The following is a 19,609-nucleotide window of genomic DNA, read 5'->3' as shown; positions in this document are numbered from 1 at the left end:
TATAGTAGTATATTGGTTTATAGACTAGATAACAGACATCATCTAAAACATATACACAAATGTGATTTCCATATTTAAATGTTCAGTTTAACAATATTAATACCGTCAGTTGAATAAAATCTAATAAACATCTCACTTTTATGTTTTTTTTCTTTTTTTAATAATGTATATAAGCAGTTGAGATAGGATTAAAGTGAAGTGTCAATTCAGTTGGGACATTTGTTAATCGTGTCGTTTTACTCTTGATTTAGAAAGGAAAAAAAGAGTCTAACAAAAATAATATATATTTTTCTCTCTATATATATTCACCCATTCCCACTTACATTTTTTTTAATAAATAAATAAATTTACAGTATTTTCAAAAAATTAAAGGTTGTTATTTTACTAAACTAATGATTTATTATAACGTACGTACAATATTTACCTTTGATTTATAAATCAATGGTTAATGTAGCTCACCTTATTTTTTTTTTGACAAAATGTAGCTCACTTTATAAAAGTCGGATTCCAAAAATATAACAATATAAATTTATTGATGTAACTCATTTATTTTTAATTTTTGAGGTGTTACAAGAGATAGTAAACTATGAATATTCTATTTTCGTATTTTAGCTCGATTGATGTGAACAATGTATAATATATACAAGGTCTGAAGTTCAAACCCCGACCACCACAAAAGAAAAAACTATAAATGCTCTAAGAGTGTTCTTAAGACATTGATTAAGAGAACAAAAATAGAGAGATGTTTTAAAAAGTGATGAATTAAACTATTTAAAAGTTTAAAAATTGTAATTTTCAATACAAAACTACTATTTTGTAGAAAATATAGCTGAATTGTTTTGATGATTAAGACCTGTAAAATGATACACAAAATTAAGTGAGCTCCATTTAAAGAATCAAAACTAAGTCATCCCCAACCCACTCTTATGACCTCCACCACTATCATTAGTTTGATTTCATATTTCCAAAATTTATTTACATTCGAAATTTATCAAACAAGTGTATTTTTTATCGAAGTTTTTGGTGCAAAGTATTTAACATTTTTTTTGGTCAAATACTGATGGCCTTTAACAAGGCCTTCCTCCCATAAGAGTATTTTAAATTCACATGGCTCAAAATCAGGACGCTCTTCAAAAGTTCTCCAAACTCAGTTTCATTCATACTAGTGTAATGTTGATTATCAAACAAACATGTGTTTTTAGTATATCAACTTCGCAAAGTAATTCTAAGAGATAATAATTTATGAAAGAACTTTTTAAAATTACCCTTGCTAATCAAATCAAAGCACTGTGAAATACAGACACTGTTCCACTCTCGTTTCTTTCTTATCTCTCAAATGCAAAAATTCATCACTCTCAAACTCAAGGAAACAAGGGAGAAAAACACCACATAAAATAAAAGCCATATACAAACAATGTTAGTTCACACTGTTTACAAAATACTCACTTCAATACAAGAAGACACAAATTAAACAAGCAACCACTCATTGCAATTATTATTCATTTTACAAAAGAAAATAAAAAGTGTGTAAAAGACAATTCAAATGGGCAGAGAAAAACCTTTACAACTCAATGCAGCAAAATGTCCAAGGAAACTATCCCCTAAAAAAGGAAGGGTGAAAAAGCTCTCAATATAATTTGAAATCCCATTTTCTTGTACCCTGGATGATATCAAGCTATATTGTTACTGTACAGTTGCAACCAGTCATGGTTTACCTGGTTCACCGTTGTTCAATGTACCTTCTTGGTGGCTGATCATTGGTATACGAATCTGTAAAATCTAAATAACAAAAATGTAAAAATAATGGTACACAACACTGAAATCAGAAGCCAAATTGCATTTTATAAACAAACACTCAGAAAACAATATTCAAAACAGATGCCCCGTGTCTATTAAATAATCTTATTATGATGCGAAGTCTTCGCTCCTTCACTCTTGTTAAATATCATGCTTAGGATTGTGGTAGTTATTGGAAGTTTTAGTATTGTTAAACTATGTAAAAGAGGTTGTGTGTGTTCAGTTTGTATTATCAGACCAATTTCATGAATGAAATCAGTTATTTCTCCTCTGTCTTGTTCATTTCCTGCAACTGTTTTCTTGTTCAAGTAACAACAACTCTAAATAGTTTGTTAATACAAATTATATTTGAATAACGTACCATTGTTGAGAGCAACAATATATGATGTTCCTAAAACTCTAACTACTGCACAAGTGGAGTGAAGATTTTAACTTCATATATAATATAATGGCCACAGTCATTATTTGAATTTTGGTTTCAATAGAAAATCCAAATTCCAAACCAGTTCATATATTAATTTTTCTTTGCTAGTATGTAAACAGTCACGTGAATATCTGTCATGATGAGGTCTGCAACTTAGAAGCGTAATTATGAATATGAAGTTTGGTATGACATTGATCAATGATATTCTTAGTTGTCTCTCAGTTAACGAAATTTTCTAGGGGATGATCGAACTAAACACCTTTAGTTTTGTGGCATGCACATTTCTAAATTGATTAGAATATCCTGAATTAAAATCCTGCTGTTTCACACTTGCTAGCTATAGTTAATCTCAGTCCGAATATGTGCTTACACGATTTATTTATCCATCAATGAATATTACACTCTGGCAACTAAAGAAATAATCAATGCCTTAAAGAAGACTTCACTCAATCTACTACTGCACATTAAAATTCGTAAATTCCAGCACTGAATCATACTATCATCTGGCATCCTTTTTCTATAGAACAGAACTGCAGTTAAATACCGCGATACCGACTACCAACTAAACTTGAATAACTATATTACTATATTATCCAACCGCATGTTATCTCGACATGGACACGAATCCTCCTCAAAAAACAAAAATATAAATTATCAATGTATCATTACAGGGAGGTCGGTTCATAGTTATCTTAAATTTGCATAAACAATCTAGCAGTGTTGTAAATAAGACAATAAAAAAATAACTAACCTTGAGAATAAAGTGTTCTATTTGTGAAATTTTCCCTTACTTATCTTGGATCACAGACATTTATCCATACTCAATATGCTAAAATAGATTTCATTATAGTGTATGTAAGTTTAAAAATGACTAAAGAGTGGTGCTTTTATTTACTGAAATGGTTCTGCAGAGACTACTAACCTTATATACATCCTCAAGCAACAGGTTGATCTATTTCTCTTATCCCGATCCTGCGTAATTGTTGCAGACGATCAGCTATTTCCTGCAATAACTTAAGCCCTTCACCTCCATCGCTCAGTAAGTTGATAGTATGCTCAAGGAAACTATGGTCTGCCTCAAGAGCTTGTAACCTTTCAATAAAATCTGAAACCAATCTTCCAGTAGAAGCTAAATCATTATCTCCACATAGAACAGAGGAGTTGTGTCCAGAGTATTCAAGTTCACCGTTTTGCTTGCAAACTGGAGGTTTTTTGGATGACGGGTCATCAACCATGGCATCTGAATTTAATTTGAATGACGAAACCGAATCTTCCATTGGAATATTTTTGTCCAACTTTTCAGAGTTTTCTGGGTATTCCTTTACAACATTTTCAGAATTAGGCCAATTATCCTGAGACTGGTGAGAATTCAGGAAAAAGTATACTTGCCTCTCCAATTTCTTCAAACGTTCAGAAATATATAACTTTTCATCTTGAAACTCCATTTGTGAACTTTGTGCAGATTGAATATTCTTTTCTTCCGAAGACATGAGTTGAAGGTCAGCTTTGTCATAGATATTAGGATTTGATTTTCGGGGGCCACTTTCATCATTTTCAATGAAAGTGCATTGTGAAAGATCCAATCCAATATCTTTTACCTTCATTTCAGAGTTTTTCTCCACCATGTTCTCCGGCATTGAATCATCAGGGAATTTCTTCCTATAAAACTCAACCTTTGCTTCTAAGTCTTCTAACTCCTTCTCCTTCTCAGCAAGAAGGTCATTAGCTTTTTGCAAAGCTTCCAATTCATATTCTGACTGCTCATCCATCATCCTTAAGTGCTGCAAGGCTTCCATATGTAATGTTGCCTTTTCTTCCTGCAGTCTAGTGATCATAGCTAAAGCTTGACTTGCAGCAATTGCAGAAGCGTTTCTCTCTTCCTCCAGCTCTTTATACAAAGCATTCATAAGTTTCCTGTCATGATCAACTTGTCTTTTAAGCTTGTCAACCGGGCTTTCACCTTCAATATCACTGACAATGCTTCCATCTAGAGACAAACCAGATTCATTTCTCTCAAGCGAAATCATTTTTTGAAGTATCTGCATTCCAGTAGAGTTAGTAACATCAGAACTCTTTGCTTCTTCGCTATTCATAGACAATCTAGGACTGATATCATTAAAAGACATATCAGTCCCTCGAGTGGCAGAGAATTGTGACAACAATATCTTTAGATCTTCATTAACTCTTGAGGAATCTTTCCCAAGCCAATGTTCTGCAAGCATGCCAGACAATTGTCTTCCTCTATTACTGACAGCTAGCTTATAAGCATCACCAAGATCCAGCAAATTAGAATTTTGCTGACACGTATCAATAGAAACTGGGGTTGGTTCTAAACCTGTTTCAGATGTTATTAGCTTATTGCCTGACTTAATGTTTTCTTCACGGTCCATGGCGGGTCTTCGCTCAGATGTTAGCTCCTCTTCGTCAGTTCTAAAATCATCTATACAAGAAACAATAACATTATGATTCTATATCATTTAAGAAATGGAGAAAAGGTTTTTCATATGTATAAAACTAATGCACTTATGAACTGAAAATAGTGAAATATAGATTTTTCAGCTGTATAAAAGGCACTAGACATTTTCGTCCTACATTTATAATAGATTATTTGGGTATTAAAAACTAGATTATTTAATTGCATCAACTTTCTACAAAGAATTATACCAGACTCCTCTATCCTTCAAATCCAAGCATTACATGGTAAAGAAAAGCAATCACAAAAAGTAACTTACACTTTTCCTTTGATACTTCAACAGGCACTTCTGTTATATTTGATAATATAGGAACATCGTTGAAGGAAATAGGCTCGCTTGGGGACGGACAAACATCACTTCTTTCAATCTGCTGCCAGTCAAGTTCTGTCAAACCATTTCCACTTTCCACTATTGCTTCTGCGGTTTTAATAGCACAAATATCTTTGTTTTCTACTTGTACTCGTGGTTCTGACAACAATGGCTCAAGTACAGAAGCTGAAGTCCCAGGCTTCCCGGAAGTCAGATCCTCAGTTGAATCAACACTGCAAAGCTCCATATATTCACATGGAACTCTTATATCTTCCTTGGTATCATCTTTCCCGTGAATTGGTATACTTATACCGTCGTCATCTGATATGGGAACTTCAAATTCAGACTCGGTATCAGAAGTAATGTTAAGTTCTGTGTAACCTACACGGGACAAAGGATCCGCATGATCGTTTCTCAGTCGTGCATCTCTGAATGATACAGATAGCTTTGCAGTTCTTTTCCCGTAAAAATCATTTCCAACAACACCGGAATCATCGAAATCAACAGCCCTAGACCGAATTGACTTGGCAAATACCAAATTTTGATCATGACCATCTAACTGGAATTTCTCACTACAACAAGAACAGTGTCCAGCAACTGTATGTTGACCAAGTAATGGATCATGATCAAATACAGATCCAGATTCTTCTTCTTCCCCTGATTTACCAACCAATAACCGGGAAGTCTCAGCATTGGATTTATCGACGGTTGCAGAAGACAAGACACAAGTTTCACAAACTCCTTGAATATTTACAAGCTTGTCGTGGGCACGACAAAAAACTAATTCAGAAATTTCAGACTTATGAAGACTACAAATCAAATCTAAATAGTAACCTCTTTTCTGTTTGCCTAAAACATGATCAAGCCTTGAACAAAACAAACATGGTGTTTTCAATTTGCAGTAATTAGCAAATTTAGTAATAACATAAGAGAAAATAGCACTAATAAATAAGAAAATGATCAATAACCATTCAAGTAAAGCTGAAGCCAATGATGTTGTAATTCTTGTATAGAAATTTTGCCATCTAGAAGAAGATGAAGATGAAACTTCATTGGTAGTAACCATTGACTTTCAAAGTTTGAATGAATCAGATCAAACTTATATGATTGATACAATCTGAAATTATATGAAGAACAATACTAGTTTAGTTTGTATAAACAGGTTTGATAAAACAAGATCAAATTAAGAAAAAGGAGTTATGAGTGATTAATTATTATTACATATACATGAAACTGAAAATAAAATGAAATAGAAAATAGAAACGATTCGTACCGTAGAAATGAAGTTAAACAATAATAATAATGTGTTTGAGAGAAAGAGAATGAAATAATAATAACTACTCCCTCCGTCCCTAATAATTATAAGACCTTTTTGAGAATTTTTTTTGTCCCTTTTTATAAGACCACTTTGCTATTTCCAACTACATTAATTATTTCTTTACATGCATGCCCCTATTTATTATACATAATTTTCTTCAATCAGCAATAAATATCATGTTGAAAACATAAATCAATTCTGTCTTAAAAGATAAAATTGTAAAAACAATAGTAATTATAAATATATTTAATATAAATATCCACTATCTTAATTCCCGTAATTTTTTCAAAAGAGCCCTGTAATTAAGAACAGAGGGAGTAATATGCGATCAACACAGAGTAAACCAACCCAAAAAAAGGTTTAAGCTTCAAAATAATACTAACTTCTTTTTAATTCTTTTGCGGAAAAAGAAAAGAAACGACAAGGACAAAAAGGAGTGTGCTGAGTGCTGACACAGTGAGATAATTGTAGTAATTGTATTTTTAAATAATTTACATAACTATGCGTCTAAATTCATACTTTTAATTACAAAATACTAGTTGTAGTTCAAAAAAAAAATATTGATTCTGCTAACCGGTGCTTCGAGGCACTGATTAAGCATACCATAAAAGGGAATTATTACCATAAAAAAACTGCTTTTAACTTTATTATAAATTAATTACACAATTTCAATGCATTAATTACTATATAATTTTCTTTTTCATATCCTTAACCAGTGCCCCCGAAGCACCGGTTAGCATTTCCAAAAAAAATATTTAGAGATCTTATTAGAACTATTGTTTAAATCTTTCATAATAGTTCCAAAGTAGCTAAAACTATACCAATAGGCAATAATCATGTCAATATCCTAACTTCAATAGTTAAAAAGCAATACATTATGCATATGTGATTATGTGAATGATTGTGACTGTTTTCAATCAGAACAGAAGCATTGGTTAAAAGGTTGAAACCGACAGGTGGTATATAAAATGTCGGTTTATGTGGGGGATGGTCGGCGTGACCTTGTTAAGCAAAGTGTGTGCTATATAGCTAAAAAGATTATGATTAAGCTTTGGCTACTTTTATGATAAAATAAAAAATAAAAAAAAAGATTTTTATTGCAGAATTTGTAGCCTAGCCGCCATTGAAGAAGATAAAGTTGAGTTGTTTTTTGCGACCTCTGCTCAAGTCAATTCAAAGCACAACACTATTCTTGTTCAAGGGCTCTCTTCATGTACTTTGGCAAATGTTGGATGTCAGAATTACAACGATTTGCCAAGATTTTTAAAAAACTACAATATGTAAGTTTTAAAAAATCAGTGTCATTAATGGCATAGCCACCATGATACCAAACATTAACATATTAAACGAACTGATTGATTGTTACAGCCTTTATTTATGTGTGCTTCTTGCAATCAGGCACTTCTATGTGTTGAAATCTGTCAAAAAACACTAGTAAAACGTGCTTCTTGAAAATGTGGCATTTTAGGGGATGAGTAATCATCTCTAATAAGCAAGCCCTAATAACCAAAAAGGGGATGTGGCCCGAATAACATCAAATTGAGCTACAAGCTCGTTGGCATTTCCCCTAGTATTTAACTAGCATGCGATTTATGAAAAGATAGGAAGAGACACAGATGCACTAACTAGATACAATCAAAGAACAAGTTAATAATACATTACAAGGCCATCAAAAGTTTGTTTGACCTTTCCAAATGACTGCCAACAGAAACAGAACACTGGTGTCAAAAATAAGTTACAATTTTTTGTATGATTCAGAAACAAACCATGAAGCGCAATGTTGAATAGTTGTTGAATCATTACACTAAATAAATATGTTTCCAACATTCAATAATGGAAGCTTTAGTTCTACTGCCTCATCATTGGTACCCATAGTTTGCACCATAAACTGCACCATAGGCTCCAGCATGTCCTGGATTGGAAGGTGGTGACGCATAGACAGAACTATGAGCAGGGTAGGAATTGTATCCTTGGTCTGCAGGAGGCCCACCTGTTTGTTGCTGCGCCGGTGCTGCAGCTTCAGCCATAAAATTCTGCACCACAGATTCAAGATTATATTGCTTGAGTACAATGCAAATTGATAATGTTAGGTCAATCAGTTCTAACATCCAAGACATGCATCCGGTGAGATAGGACTATGCACAGTAAATTCATAGCTTTTCTACGGAAACAAATTGAGAAAATAAAAGATAATGCATGAAATGAAATAAGAGAAAAGATTGAAGATAATTTCCTTGCATCAAATAAATGACGGGGTGAGGACGGATAAAATTACAAATTTCTTACTCAACCAGTCAACTTATTGAAAAAATACTCGCGGAAGGATAATAGTTTAATTTAGAAATTTAACAGTCTTATAGTTTACTCTCTCTATTTTTACATAAAAAATTAATCTTCGATAAAACTCTAGCGCAAAATGAATCTTTTAGGAACCCAGTAAACGATTCAATAATTTTTCATTAATCTAATTCAGTATAAATCTAAAACAAATTTCCAAGACATGCCGCATGTTATGAACTGTAATGTATAAACTAAGATGCATGCAGCTTTGACATATAAAAATGTCTTAAAATAAATGTTTTGTTTTTTAAAAGTGGCATTAATTATTTCATTCCAATTCTACCTCCAAGTATAACAATGGTTAATAACCAACTGTTAATGAGGAAAAGTTTGCCAATTAGGGTGGGCTAATTTAGCTTCAAAAAAAAATGAGTAAAAGTTTGTAAAATTACAATATTATTTTATTCATTTATAGTTTTTCCTAGTCTGAAGAAAACCTAGGACGACACTAATATTATAACGGCTGGAGCAAATCAAAGACCAAGATCAGGATTACCTGTATCAATTGCTGTGCTGTTTGTACTTGAGAAGCAGTCCCGCTGATTTCAACTGTCATCTCCCCAGGAACTCCTCTTGTTTCTTGTATGGTAACAGTGGCCCCACTAGCTCTTCTGATATAGCTTATATTTGTTCCGGCTGTTCCAATAACAGCATCAGCATACGATAGAGGAATTTGCATTTGCTGCGTGATCTGTGCCACAATAGCATTAGCAAGACAATTTGTATTGATAAAAATGTATAAATTTCTATTAAGAGGAAGAATCAAGCCAGTCAAAACAGCATGCCCACATCCAAACTGCCATTTTGAAACCTAACTTTAATTATTGGTCAACCATTACACCAATCACACTGTTTGGATTAGCTTATTTTAGAGCTTTTGCAAAACAGCTTATGTAAATAAATATGCCCTGATGTATTATATATAAGCTTGTTAATGTAGTTTATGAAAAAACAGTTTATGAAGGTACAATTTTCGTTAGTGAGAACTTATGAATTAAGATAAAAACTTATTTATTTGCATAAGATCTTTTTCATAAGCTCAATCCAAACGGGGCCTTGATCTCAAGAACTGACGATGACATTCGAATGCTATTAGACATGCTTTGTTTAGCTTTAATATTTCAGCTTAACATCCAAGTGTGGAACCTAACATCACCCTCTGCTATCTTAAATCTAAACAGCAAAGTGGAAAGCAACAGCAAATGTCAGTCAACACTGGTAAAGTTTCACAACTAGCCTTTACCACAGCTATTGCACAAAATTCATGAAGCAGCAGTCAACAAGTCGTCTCGTCAAACTACAGAAACAACGACAGATGGACTGGCAAATTCTAAGACATCCAGAAAAATGCAAACTACAAATGTAATGCCAATATATCATCCCAATCACCATACTACTTCCTTTTGGGGATTATTAGAAAACAAAATTTGAAATAAGAAAAGTACCTGTGTGACCATGGAAGGTGCAGACTGAGTATTGGATGATGCGTGAACGCCTATTGAAGCATCTCTTCCATAGGCGGATATACCATGATGGGGCTGTTTGTCCAATGGAGGAGGCATTTCAGCTGGTGGGTAGTAATTATCAACTTGCCTTCGAGGTGGCATGAATTGAGGAGCAAGTCCAAATCCAGGACCTCCACCAGCGTTTGGTGGGAGACCCTGAGGTGGACCCCATGATTGGTGGGGTGGGGGTGGCACTGGCATGTGCTCCACAGGGTGGTTATTAGCCATTTGCATCTGGAGAAAGATCAAATTAGTTGCATTCCTCGGTAAGCATAAGATAGATTCTTCACAAGTGTAATATGAATTAACACACTTACGCTCATTTCAAAAATTGGAATTATACTGCGATCAACTAAAAATTTCTTAAGGTGGGATGCAATCATCTCTACTGCCTTGTGCACTCCAATGGGATCCCCTACTACTTCAACCACCCTATCATCTTGAAGGGCAAAAACAGGCAGGTCTTCTGCAGACAAAAAAACAACAGAGGTGCAAGATGCTTAGCAACTAGAGAATGTCAAACAGCCCATCCAATCCAAGAACCAAAATGGAAAGATTGAAAGAAAAAAAAACTTCAAATTTCCACTAATATTTTATCTAAAACCATAAACTACAGAAGACTGAAAGCATAAACTTCAAATTGTATCTTAGAAATAATTTCTAATGAAAAGGTTAGACAAAAAAGGTTTTAGAAAGGGAAAGTTCTAAACTACTTAGATTAGAATACATGACTCTTACAACTGAATTAATAAACAACGGGAATTATCGGAAGTTTAGGGTTTAGGTGGTAATTATAGAAGTTTGCTATGCATATCTGAGTGCTTACATGATACTCCCTCCGTTTCTTTTAACTTGTCGTTTTAATGGTATTTACACATATTAATACAATCAATAAATTTTATTATTTTTGATGAAATCATGTCTTATTCCTATAATATTCTTGATTATTTATTATCTCATTCCACTTATTTCTCTCTGCAATAAATAGTTAAGAGTATTATGGATAAAAAATTGTTAATGTTTCATTGAGCTTTGAAAACAACAACAGTAACAACAACAACCAAGCCTTATCCCACTAAGTGGGGTCGGCTACAGGGATCAAGTTACGCCATAATGTTCTATCCGAAACCATATTTGGATCAAACTTATTAACCTCTAGGAACAAAATTCTTCTACAAAAGCGACAATTAAAGAGAGGAGTATCAATAATAGTAAAAATGGTAATAAACCAAACAGTGACAAGAACAAAACACAAAACATGTTTGACGAATAGGAAGAGGAACTTGGAACCATCCCAGTTAATAGATTTAAAAGCATATTTACACTATTGCTCTATTACAGCTCTAGTACCCAGTGGATGAATCCCAACCATATCTCTGATAAAAAATTAGGGTGAGAAAAATTTGTAATACAATCTACGATGAACTTCTCAGAATAACAAAATGCTAAGTAATAATAAAATTGACAATCAAGCAAACAGATTGAAAGTTTTAAATCAAATATGAGTAGATACCTGCTCCCAGAACTCTAACTATACAATTTGATGCTTCTTGGATAGATTTTACGGTGCCTCCTTGTTTCCCAATTAAACTTCCTGCTTGTGAGGCTGGCACTAGAAATTTTGTAGAAACCTTCCCAGCCAAACCTGAAGGAGCATCTAACCCATCAATTAACCGTTTATGAGCCTTCAACAGGCCATCCACAGCAGGTGGAAGAGAAGAACCAGGCTCATCTTTGGCTGATACCATTACCTAATCACAAAGAACAAATAACACTATCAGCCTGTCTTTGATCTCAACATTTCCTCTAATGATAATATGCAACACGAAGACAGACTATGGTGACAAACAATAAAAAGCCACCAAAGCACCAATTACAAAGCCCTTTACATGCCACCTACAATCTCGGGATTAGCAAGATAGCATGCAATGCAAGCAACTTTACTTATTAAAAATGCAACAATTAGGAGATTCAGCATGCAATGCCACCTACATTATCATCACCTGTCAGAAAAATTCCAGAAGGAATCCTTCACTTCACCACCAGACCAATTTTGTAACAGTCTTAAAGGTCGCATTATTAAGAGGAATAGCTCTAGCACTAGCACCCAAATAATCTACATTACTATTTAACCTAACCTCGTCCAATTGCAATCTTTGAAAATTAAAATGTCAAACTGCTTGTGGTAAAGTACCAATATAACAGCATGTTGGTTTTCAGATAGATAACTGAAGCACAATTTAGATATTTTAAAACATCTTTTATCGACAACAGAAAGAAGAAGAAAAAACATGGGAGAGTTCTAAAATATAATTTTGAAGATTGTGTGCCTGAACTCATTTTCTAACCAGAACGCCCACCCGCTCCCTACCAGTTTTCCTTTCTATGTCCACTGCCAATTTATGCAATACTTCTGCACCTCGTGCAACTTACCCCAGCCCTCTACCTGTTTCTTGTTAGGGAAGAAAACAAGCAACATTTTGTCCCAACCCCTTGCCAATATATTTAATATGCCACCAAATTCCAACTACCACAAGAAACATTCTTTACTACTCATATCTAATGGTGATTAAAATGTGAAAGGAATTTCCTAGATAAACCTTTTAGAAACATGGAAGTGTGTCATACGTAAACATAATTACGATAAGTGATATGACGCGTGATTTGAAATGTATGTCGCCGTGGAAGTGTCTTCTATTTTTTTTATTGATTGGGTCTTGGTTCACTACAGTGCATTTAGTTAATTATAGCTATAATTTTACCAATATTTCCTACTGAAGAACTATTGTGATAACATAACAAATATTAACATAGACATACTCCATGTGTTCAAATTAAAATTAATTGATAGCCTTAGTTAATCTTCGGATCCTTTTTTCTTGATAACATGTATGACAAACAAAATACTTATGGTTTGGTATTTATTGTTTTCGGTATTGTATTAGAGCTGGTGATAAACTTTTTTTCATTGCTAGGAATCTGCGGCAAGACATCAATCATCCAGGTTTTGAATTTACCCGCTGGAATGCAGAGCTTCGTGGTACTTTGATATAAAATGACTACGTGTTAATAAACTTTCAGCACTTTGCAATGCTCAATGCTGATCCTGCATCTGGAACTTTGGTTCTTCAGTATTGGGGATCTAATTGATGATTGAGTCGTTGCCTTTAAAAATGGAATATTGAACCTGCACAGATTCATTTTCTGTTAGAATTAAATTCATATTTCGTGGATTTTTTCCATAATTCTTTTTCGAATGTGTTTCATCTTCTTCATCTTAGTTTTTGTGTTCATTGTATCACATGAATAAGGTTTCACTTTGTTCTGACCATAAACAAGCTATATTTTTTATTCTTACAATTTCTTGTCGTGAGAATAGGACATTGCAAGTTAAGATTGCTTAAGGAAAGACAGCCACAATCTATTCTTCATCATAACATCTTTAGCAGAGAGACATAGTTAAATGGATAATTGCTATGAATTGTTTCAGACACAAATTCCAGTTCCTTGAAAAGAATTAAAGGTACTTTCCCTCTCTCCCAATAATTCCTACTCTGAATATTTACAAGCATTTTGGACCCAAATTATATAGGTATATACCTAATTACATACGTAAATATTTCTCGCATTAGTCCTTGTCTTAGAAAATGCGACGCTCAGACACACATCAGTGCATACATTTTTCATTTATTTATTGATAATGTACTTATCTAGGATTAGTAAAAGTATGGATAAAAGATATAACTATGTCATGATTGCAAGTAAGGAGTACAATCACTGCAAAGCTCCATAAAATAACAGATATCACTGAATATAATTCTACAACTCGACCATAAATTTTAAAACTATATTCAAAACCAAAGGAATCCTTTAAAATACGAAGGAAGTAAAAAAAAGCAAGAGCTTGGTAAAAAAATAAAACATTTGAGATCAATGCTACCGATATACAAATGCAGCTAACTATCTAACCAACCAGTTAATGAGAAAAACAGATATAAGCTGAATAGAGAAAACACTCACAGCCCGTTCTGAAGTTCCAGGAGGCCCGTCAAGAATCTTAACACGAGCACGTGTCTCTTCAACAATCTTCTTAATAAACTCTCCTTTCCGACCAATTATACCACCCACCTTCTGAGCAGGAACCAACATTCTGAAAACACTCTCACCAGGCCACCCCGGCCATTTCTTCTCAGGCTCAACAATCGGCACCTCAACCACCTTTTCAGACTCATTTTGTTCCGTCTCAACAATTTTCTGTTGTTCTTCGAATTCACCTGCGTTCTGATCAACCTCGGCCATGGAATTTCCACTGCCAAAAACACACTAAACAAAAAAAGACAGATTTTTACACCACATGATATCTACAAGTAGAAGCAGCATTAAAAAGAGAATAGGGGATAGATCTGTAAAGGATTTATCGAGAAAAAGTTAGTGAACCGCGAGAAATAGTGAATAAGTGAGTGTAGAGTACAATAAATGCATGGAAAAAACGAACTTGGTGAGTAAATTACCTTGATTGCAGGGTAGAGATGTAAATTAGAAGTTTGGGTGAGAGAATGATGAAGATGGAATCTAGGGTTTTGGTTTTGGGAAAAAGGGCAAAGTGAGAGTGGAGTGAGTAACTTGGAGTTATGAGAACGAACTGATGAAGGATAACAGTGGTGGCATAGCACTGGCACGTAGTATATCATTTACTAAGTGCGTCCATCCCTACTTATACGACCCTTTTGAATATTTTTTCAAGTATATTAATTATTTTTTTTACCAACATACCCTTATTTATTTTGTATTTTTTTCTTCAATCAACAATAAATATTATATTGAAAATATAAATTAACTCTCTCTCTTAAGAATAAAATTGTAAAAACAATAGTAATTATATACAAATTTAATACTACAACCAACTTTCTCAATCTCCGCAATTTTGGCAAAAAGCTCCTATATTTATGGACGGAGGTAGTAATTTTTTATTTTTCTTGTAAAAAAAAAAGCATTTATTTATTTGCTAAATTTTGTAAAAAGTTTTATATTTTTTGGGGGAGAAATTTTGTCTTGTTTGTTGGATAGTAAGGTCATGTGTCATCGTGAGCTTACCTCAGTTTGTATAGATAATGCATGATATATGTAAGATTTGGGGTTCGAATCCCCGCCACCACAAAAAAAAATAGTAAGGTCATGTTTGGATCGAGTTAATGAAAAATAGTTTATGCAAATAAATATATTTTTATATTAATTCATAAGTTTTCACTAACGAAAAATTATCTTAATAGATTGTTTTTTCATAAACTATCTTAACAAGTTCGTGAATAATAAATAAAAGTTTATTTATTTGCATAAACTCAAACCAAACTGGCCCTAAATCATTAATATAAGGTGGTACATCGATAAATAATTGGGAACTGACTTCTAATGACGGTGTTTGTGTTAATTCTTGAGCCACCACATTTACTTATCTCCAGCTAAACTACATCTTTAGAGTTGGTAAATTGGATGATAATAGTTGTCGACAATGACTAGTAATACTTCCAAAATCATTGTTGCTACTGATAGCAACAACGACGAACTTTGAATCCAAAGAGAAATCTGTCATATCCAATTATAAGTCATCCACCCACGACAACGCTTTACAGGGTCTTAAAGCTTTGCCAACCACCACCGAACACAATGATGCAAACCATACAATTTTAGTGAGTGCATAACCACCATCGACATCTCAAATACACATGCAAATACCAACCTTAATATGGGAAGACAAGAAGAAAGCATTTACATTACATTTTTGTCGACCTGAGATTGGTCTCCGCCATTCAACATTGTTCATGTTACTCGCCCTGGTGGCATATTTGGTGTTGGTGCACCTACGAGTTTTCTCAATTCATGGGCAACTTTCCAGTCTTCTAACATATGCACAACTCTTTCAAAGACCTGTGATGTTATTTCATTCGCTTGCTGCCACAATCTCAAATTATTGTGCTTCCAGATACTACAAAGGACTGATGCAAATAAAGAGCATTGTGATAGTTGAAGCTGATCCAATAAACGAAACAAAATTGTTGTTGTGTTGCCATAATCGTTCACTACATTATTTACAGGATCCCTTGGGTTCACAGAGACCCCAACTTGAGTTGCATGAAGACAAGTGAAAAGAGCATGGAAAGAATCTTCATTGGCATCAGTGCATATAACACATTCTTAAGGACATGCAAGACCTCCATTGTTTAGTCATACACGAGTTGGAAACACAATTGCAACATACTCTTTACACAAGTTTTTTTGCTTTTGACAACGCCTTGAGTTTCCATATAGAATTTCGATGGTCGGGTCTTCTCAAGTGAGATGTGTTTCAAATGACTTTTGAACATATATTGTAAGCTCTATGAACATAATACCAACTATTTTTCTCACCCTGCCATACCAACACACCATTGGTAATTTGTAGAAAAATAGGTGTATTTAGGATCTAAATGGTTGTGTGGGGGTCAAACAAATAAGAGAAATTAGAGATTCTTTTCACAAATTTGATGTCTGATATATAGGTTCACTAACAAAAATATAGCAAAATTGTGCGTTGCTTGTGTGGTTGGCCGAAAAACTATCATTATAGGCTAGATCAAAATTTAAATCTAAAGACTCGGGTCGTTCGATGTGCTAAAAACAAGGGGATCTTACATGACAATTCTCGTATTAAGTTGCATTGTGTTTGATTTAAAAAGTGTTCCTTGATTAGACGAATTGGGGGCAATGTAATGGATAAAAAAAAAAAATTGTCACTCACCAAATCACAACACAATTTTCTGTCTCAAATACAAGTTGCAAAAAATAATATTTTGTCTATCAAGCATCTTAGAAGAAAAAAAATGGCCAATACCTTAAAAGTATGTCATGTGTTGTATTATCCACTCTTATGATGTTTTGTACAATCAAATATGACAGAACACTAAAGAACAATAAATAATTGTACTTGAGTTGGAGAGAGATGATAATTTTTATGTTAAAGCATAAAAATGGTATTTTGGTGTTTTTGATAGGAGTGTTTGTGATGAGGTTCGGCTTTGAGGCTAAAAGTCATCTGAATCACAAGATGGAAAAACATGTGGTTGGTTTGGTTCGGTTGATTTTTAAAATAAAGTTTGAACCAAACCAAACCAAATCAACGTGGTTTGTGTTGGATCGGTTGGTGCGGGTTTTTTCGACTCAATAATTTTGTTTGCTTCCAACATTAGAAAGTTACAACACAACATATATCTAGCAATGTTTTAAATTTCGACCAACATTAAAATTTTATTTTCACCAAACAATACAGACGGAAATAAAAACATGGACAAAAAGTAATCCTATTATGTAAGAAATGTAAAAGACAACAACACATAAATACATTTTTTAAATAAAAAGTAAAGAAGAAACTTAACAAGAGAAAAAATATGTCATTTTATTAAAATTTCCATCGAGTTTCTATGAGTATTGGTCTAGGTGACTTAGATTCAATCAATGTTTTTCTTATGTTGCGGATTGGTTCGGTTAGTAAAATAAAAACCGCAAACCGAACCAAATAATATGGTTGAGTAAAAAAGTGATCCAAATACATTCAAATCAAATGCGGTTTCGATTTAGGGTCCGTTTGGTTCGGGGGTTTTGATGGAGAGGGGAGGGAAGGGGAGGGAATATTTTAAATTTCTTGTGTTTGGTTCAATTTTTAGAAGGGGAGGGGAGGGAGAGGAAGGGGAGCAAAATCCCTTATAAGTTCATTTATTGCTCCCCCTCAAATTGGAGTTTTTTTGGAGGGGAGGGGAGGGAAAGATAAATGATTTAATGCAATTTTAATTAAATGACAAAATCGTCCTTATTAAAAATTTAAGTGTTTTCAATATATTACTTATTACCCTTTTTTTCTTAACATGCCTATATCATCCTTTTTTTTCCAAGTAGAACCACATATTCTTTTCTTCTAATATTTTTTTTACGAGAATTTTTTTTTTTTTTTGTACTAACATTGTTCTCATTTTTTTTATTTAATATTTTTTAATTGTATTATATATTAAACCATTATCAACAAATTTTGTGCGGGATTTTTTATAAATATATTTTATAAATCAGTTCTAACAATAATTTTTTTATAAATATTTTTATATTTTTGTAGATTATTTTATAAATATATTTTATAAATCACTGCTCTAATATTTATGAATACCCAATATCTTGTCAGAAGTTTTGTGTATGATTATTTATGGTGTTTACGGTTACTAAGTTTTCATGTTTAATTTTTTATTAAGTGAATAATTTAAAAATCGTGATACTATTTTAATATTAAAGGGATAAAAAAGTAATTTAGTTTTAAAATCCCTCCCCTCCCCTTGTGAACCAAACATATATTTGATTAAAATCTCTCCCCTCCCCTTCCCTCTCATCATTTGAACCAAACATATATTTAATTGAAATATCTTCCCTTCCCTTCCCTCCCTTTCCCTCCCCTCCATTAAATTAGTTCGGTTTATGATTTTTCTATTGGATTGGTTCGTTTTTTAACATCCCTAATTTTTTTTATATCTATACTTGCAAAAGCCATTTCCTTTTTTTTTTTTTTTTTTTTTTTGGGTGTTTTACCTTATAATGCAAATGTCAAATTAGCTCTTAAAATTTTATTAAATTTTGAAGACTGGTAGTGGTAACAGTAATTTTTCAAATCTAGTAATCTGGTCTGTATAATTTTAATTTTTGCATTGGCTCATCAACATATCAAAAATCTCAAATTTGACTTGAATTTTTTATATAGTATTTCTAAGGAATTTTTCTTTGTTTTGAACCACTTTTTGTATTTACATTTTAACCACAAAGCTTTTGAAACTTATTAAATAAATTACCTAATTTCTAAGGAATTACCTCTCTAAATAAATAGGAATCACTCTATCCAAAACAAATGAATATAAGTGAACAAAATTCAATCGTAAAACTTGAATTGTCTAGATTTACAATTCAAAATAAATAAAAAATGAGTAGTGATATATGTACAATTATTTGGTATAACTTTGATGACAACTTTCATTTGCTCTCTTCTCATTGGTCCAAAACAATAGAGCGAGAGAGAAAAAGGAAGAGAGAGAATAAAAATATAATGTGAGTATGAGAGAGAAAGTTGTCAAAAAATTATAATAAAGTGGTTGTACAAATATCATTTATCTTTTTCTATATATTTAGGGATGATATTTTTTTTTCAGCAAAAAGAAAAAAGAGATAGGATTTAGAAGTTTCTTTTAATGATGACATTGGTTGGGAAAAAAATCATAGCTCCACTTCCCTTTTAAGAATTAAATGTTGTTTTTTTTTTTAGGGAAGAATTAAATGTTGTTATTGACATGAAAATGATTTTTTGAGACATAATTTGTTGTTATTGAGATGAAAATGATTTTTTCAGACATAATTTATGAGGGATCTAATTAGGGTAATT

General features: G+C 32.9%; 2 protein-coding genes across 6 annotated transcripts; both read right to left on the bottom strand.

The window, feature by feature from the left end:
- Nucleotides 1-1,372: 1,372 nt before the first annotated feature.
- Nucleotides 1,373-6,357, bottom strand: LOC25499692 (myosin-binding protein 1). Of its 4 annotated transcripts, none has more exons than XR_003007312.2 (4): nt 4,954-6,250; nt 3,144-4,661; nt 2,973-3,050; nt 1,373-1,779 (listed from the first exon to the last, which is right to left on the bottom strand). XR_003007312.2 is itself a non-coding variant. In XM_024771573.2 (4 exons), the coding sequence occupies exons 2-3, from the start codon at nt 6,068-6,070 to the stop codon at nt 3,157-3,159; spliced, it is 2,622 nt and encodes an 873-aa protein (XP_024627341.1). In that variant the 5' UTR covers nt 6,071-6,121; nt 6,278-6,357; the 3' UTR covers nt 1,373-1,779; nt 3,144-3,156. The 4 variants fall into 4 exon arrangements, 3 of the variants coding, with proteins under 3 accessions (XP_024627341.1, XP_024627340.1, XP_024627342.1); XM_024771573.2 differs by lacking the exon at nt 2,973-3,050 and adding an exon at nt 6,278-6,357 and having other exon boundaries at nt 4,954-6,121; XM_024771572.2 differs by lacking the exon at nt 2,973-3,050 and having other exon boundaries at nt 4,954-6,249.
- Nucleotides 6,358-7,929: 1,572 nt separating this feature from the next.
- Nucleotides 7,930-14,841, bottom strand: LOC25499691 (flowering locus K homology domain). 2 transcript variants are annotated; one of them, XM_024771258.2, is made up of 7 exons: nt 14,679-14,841; nt 14,188-14,570; nt 11,681-11,918; nt 10,485-10,633; nt 10,108-10,401; nt 9,159-9,353; nt 7,930-8,355 (listed from the first exon to the last, which is right to left on the bottom strand). In XM_024771258.2, the coding sequence occupies exons 2-7, from the start codon at nt 14,464-14,466 to the stop codon at nt 8,182-8,184; spliced, it is 1,329 nt and encodes a 442-aa protein (XP_024627026.1). In that variant the 5' UTR covers nt 14,467-14,570; nt 14,679-14,841; the 3' UTR covers nt 7,930-8,181. The 2 variants fall into 2 exon arrangements, with proteins under 2 accessions (XP_024627026.1, XP_013450538.2); XM_013595084.3 differs by having other exon boundaries at nt 14,188-14,490.
- Nucleotides 14,842-19,609: the final 4,768 nt, after the last annotated feature.

Source organism: Medicago truncatula, chromosome 7 (genome assembly GCF_003473485.1).
Source record: "Medicago truncatula cultivar Jemalong A17 chromosome 7, MtrunA17r5.0-ANR, whole genome shotgun sequence".
In the NCBI taxonomy this organism is placed as follows: domain Eukaryota; kingdom Viridiplantae; phylum Streptophyta; class Magnoliopsida; order Fabales; family Fabaceae; genus Medicago; species Medicago truncatula.
Note: the sequence above shows the minus strand (reverse complement) of the source record. Positions and strands in the feature narration are given on the sequence as shown.

Coding starts and splice junctions, on each gene's coding strand:
- LOC25499692 (XM_024771573.2), bottom strand. CDS start 6,070: ATGGTTACTACCAATGAAGTTTCATCTTCATCTTCTTCTAGATGGCAA. Junction 4,662..4,953: donor TGAAGTATCAAAGGAAAAGT/GTAAGTTACTTT, acceptor TTTCTTGTATAG/ATGATTTTAGAACTGACGAA.
- LOC25499691 (XM_024771258.2), bottom strand. CDS start 14,466: ATGGCCGAGGTTGATCAGAACGCAGGTGAATTCGAAGAACAACAGAAA. Junction 11,919..14,187: donor CTGGAACTTCAGAACGGGCT/GTGAGTGTTTTC, acceptor CTTTGTGATTAG/GTAATGGTATCAGCCAAAGA. Junction 10,634..11,680: donor AGTTAGAGTTCTGGGAGCAG/GTATCTACTCAT, acceptor TTTTGTCTGCAG/AAGACCTGCCTGTTTTTGCC.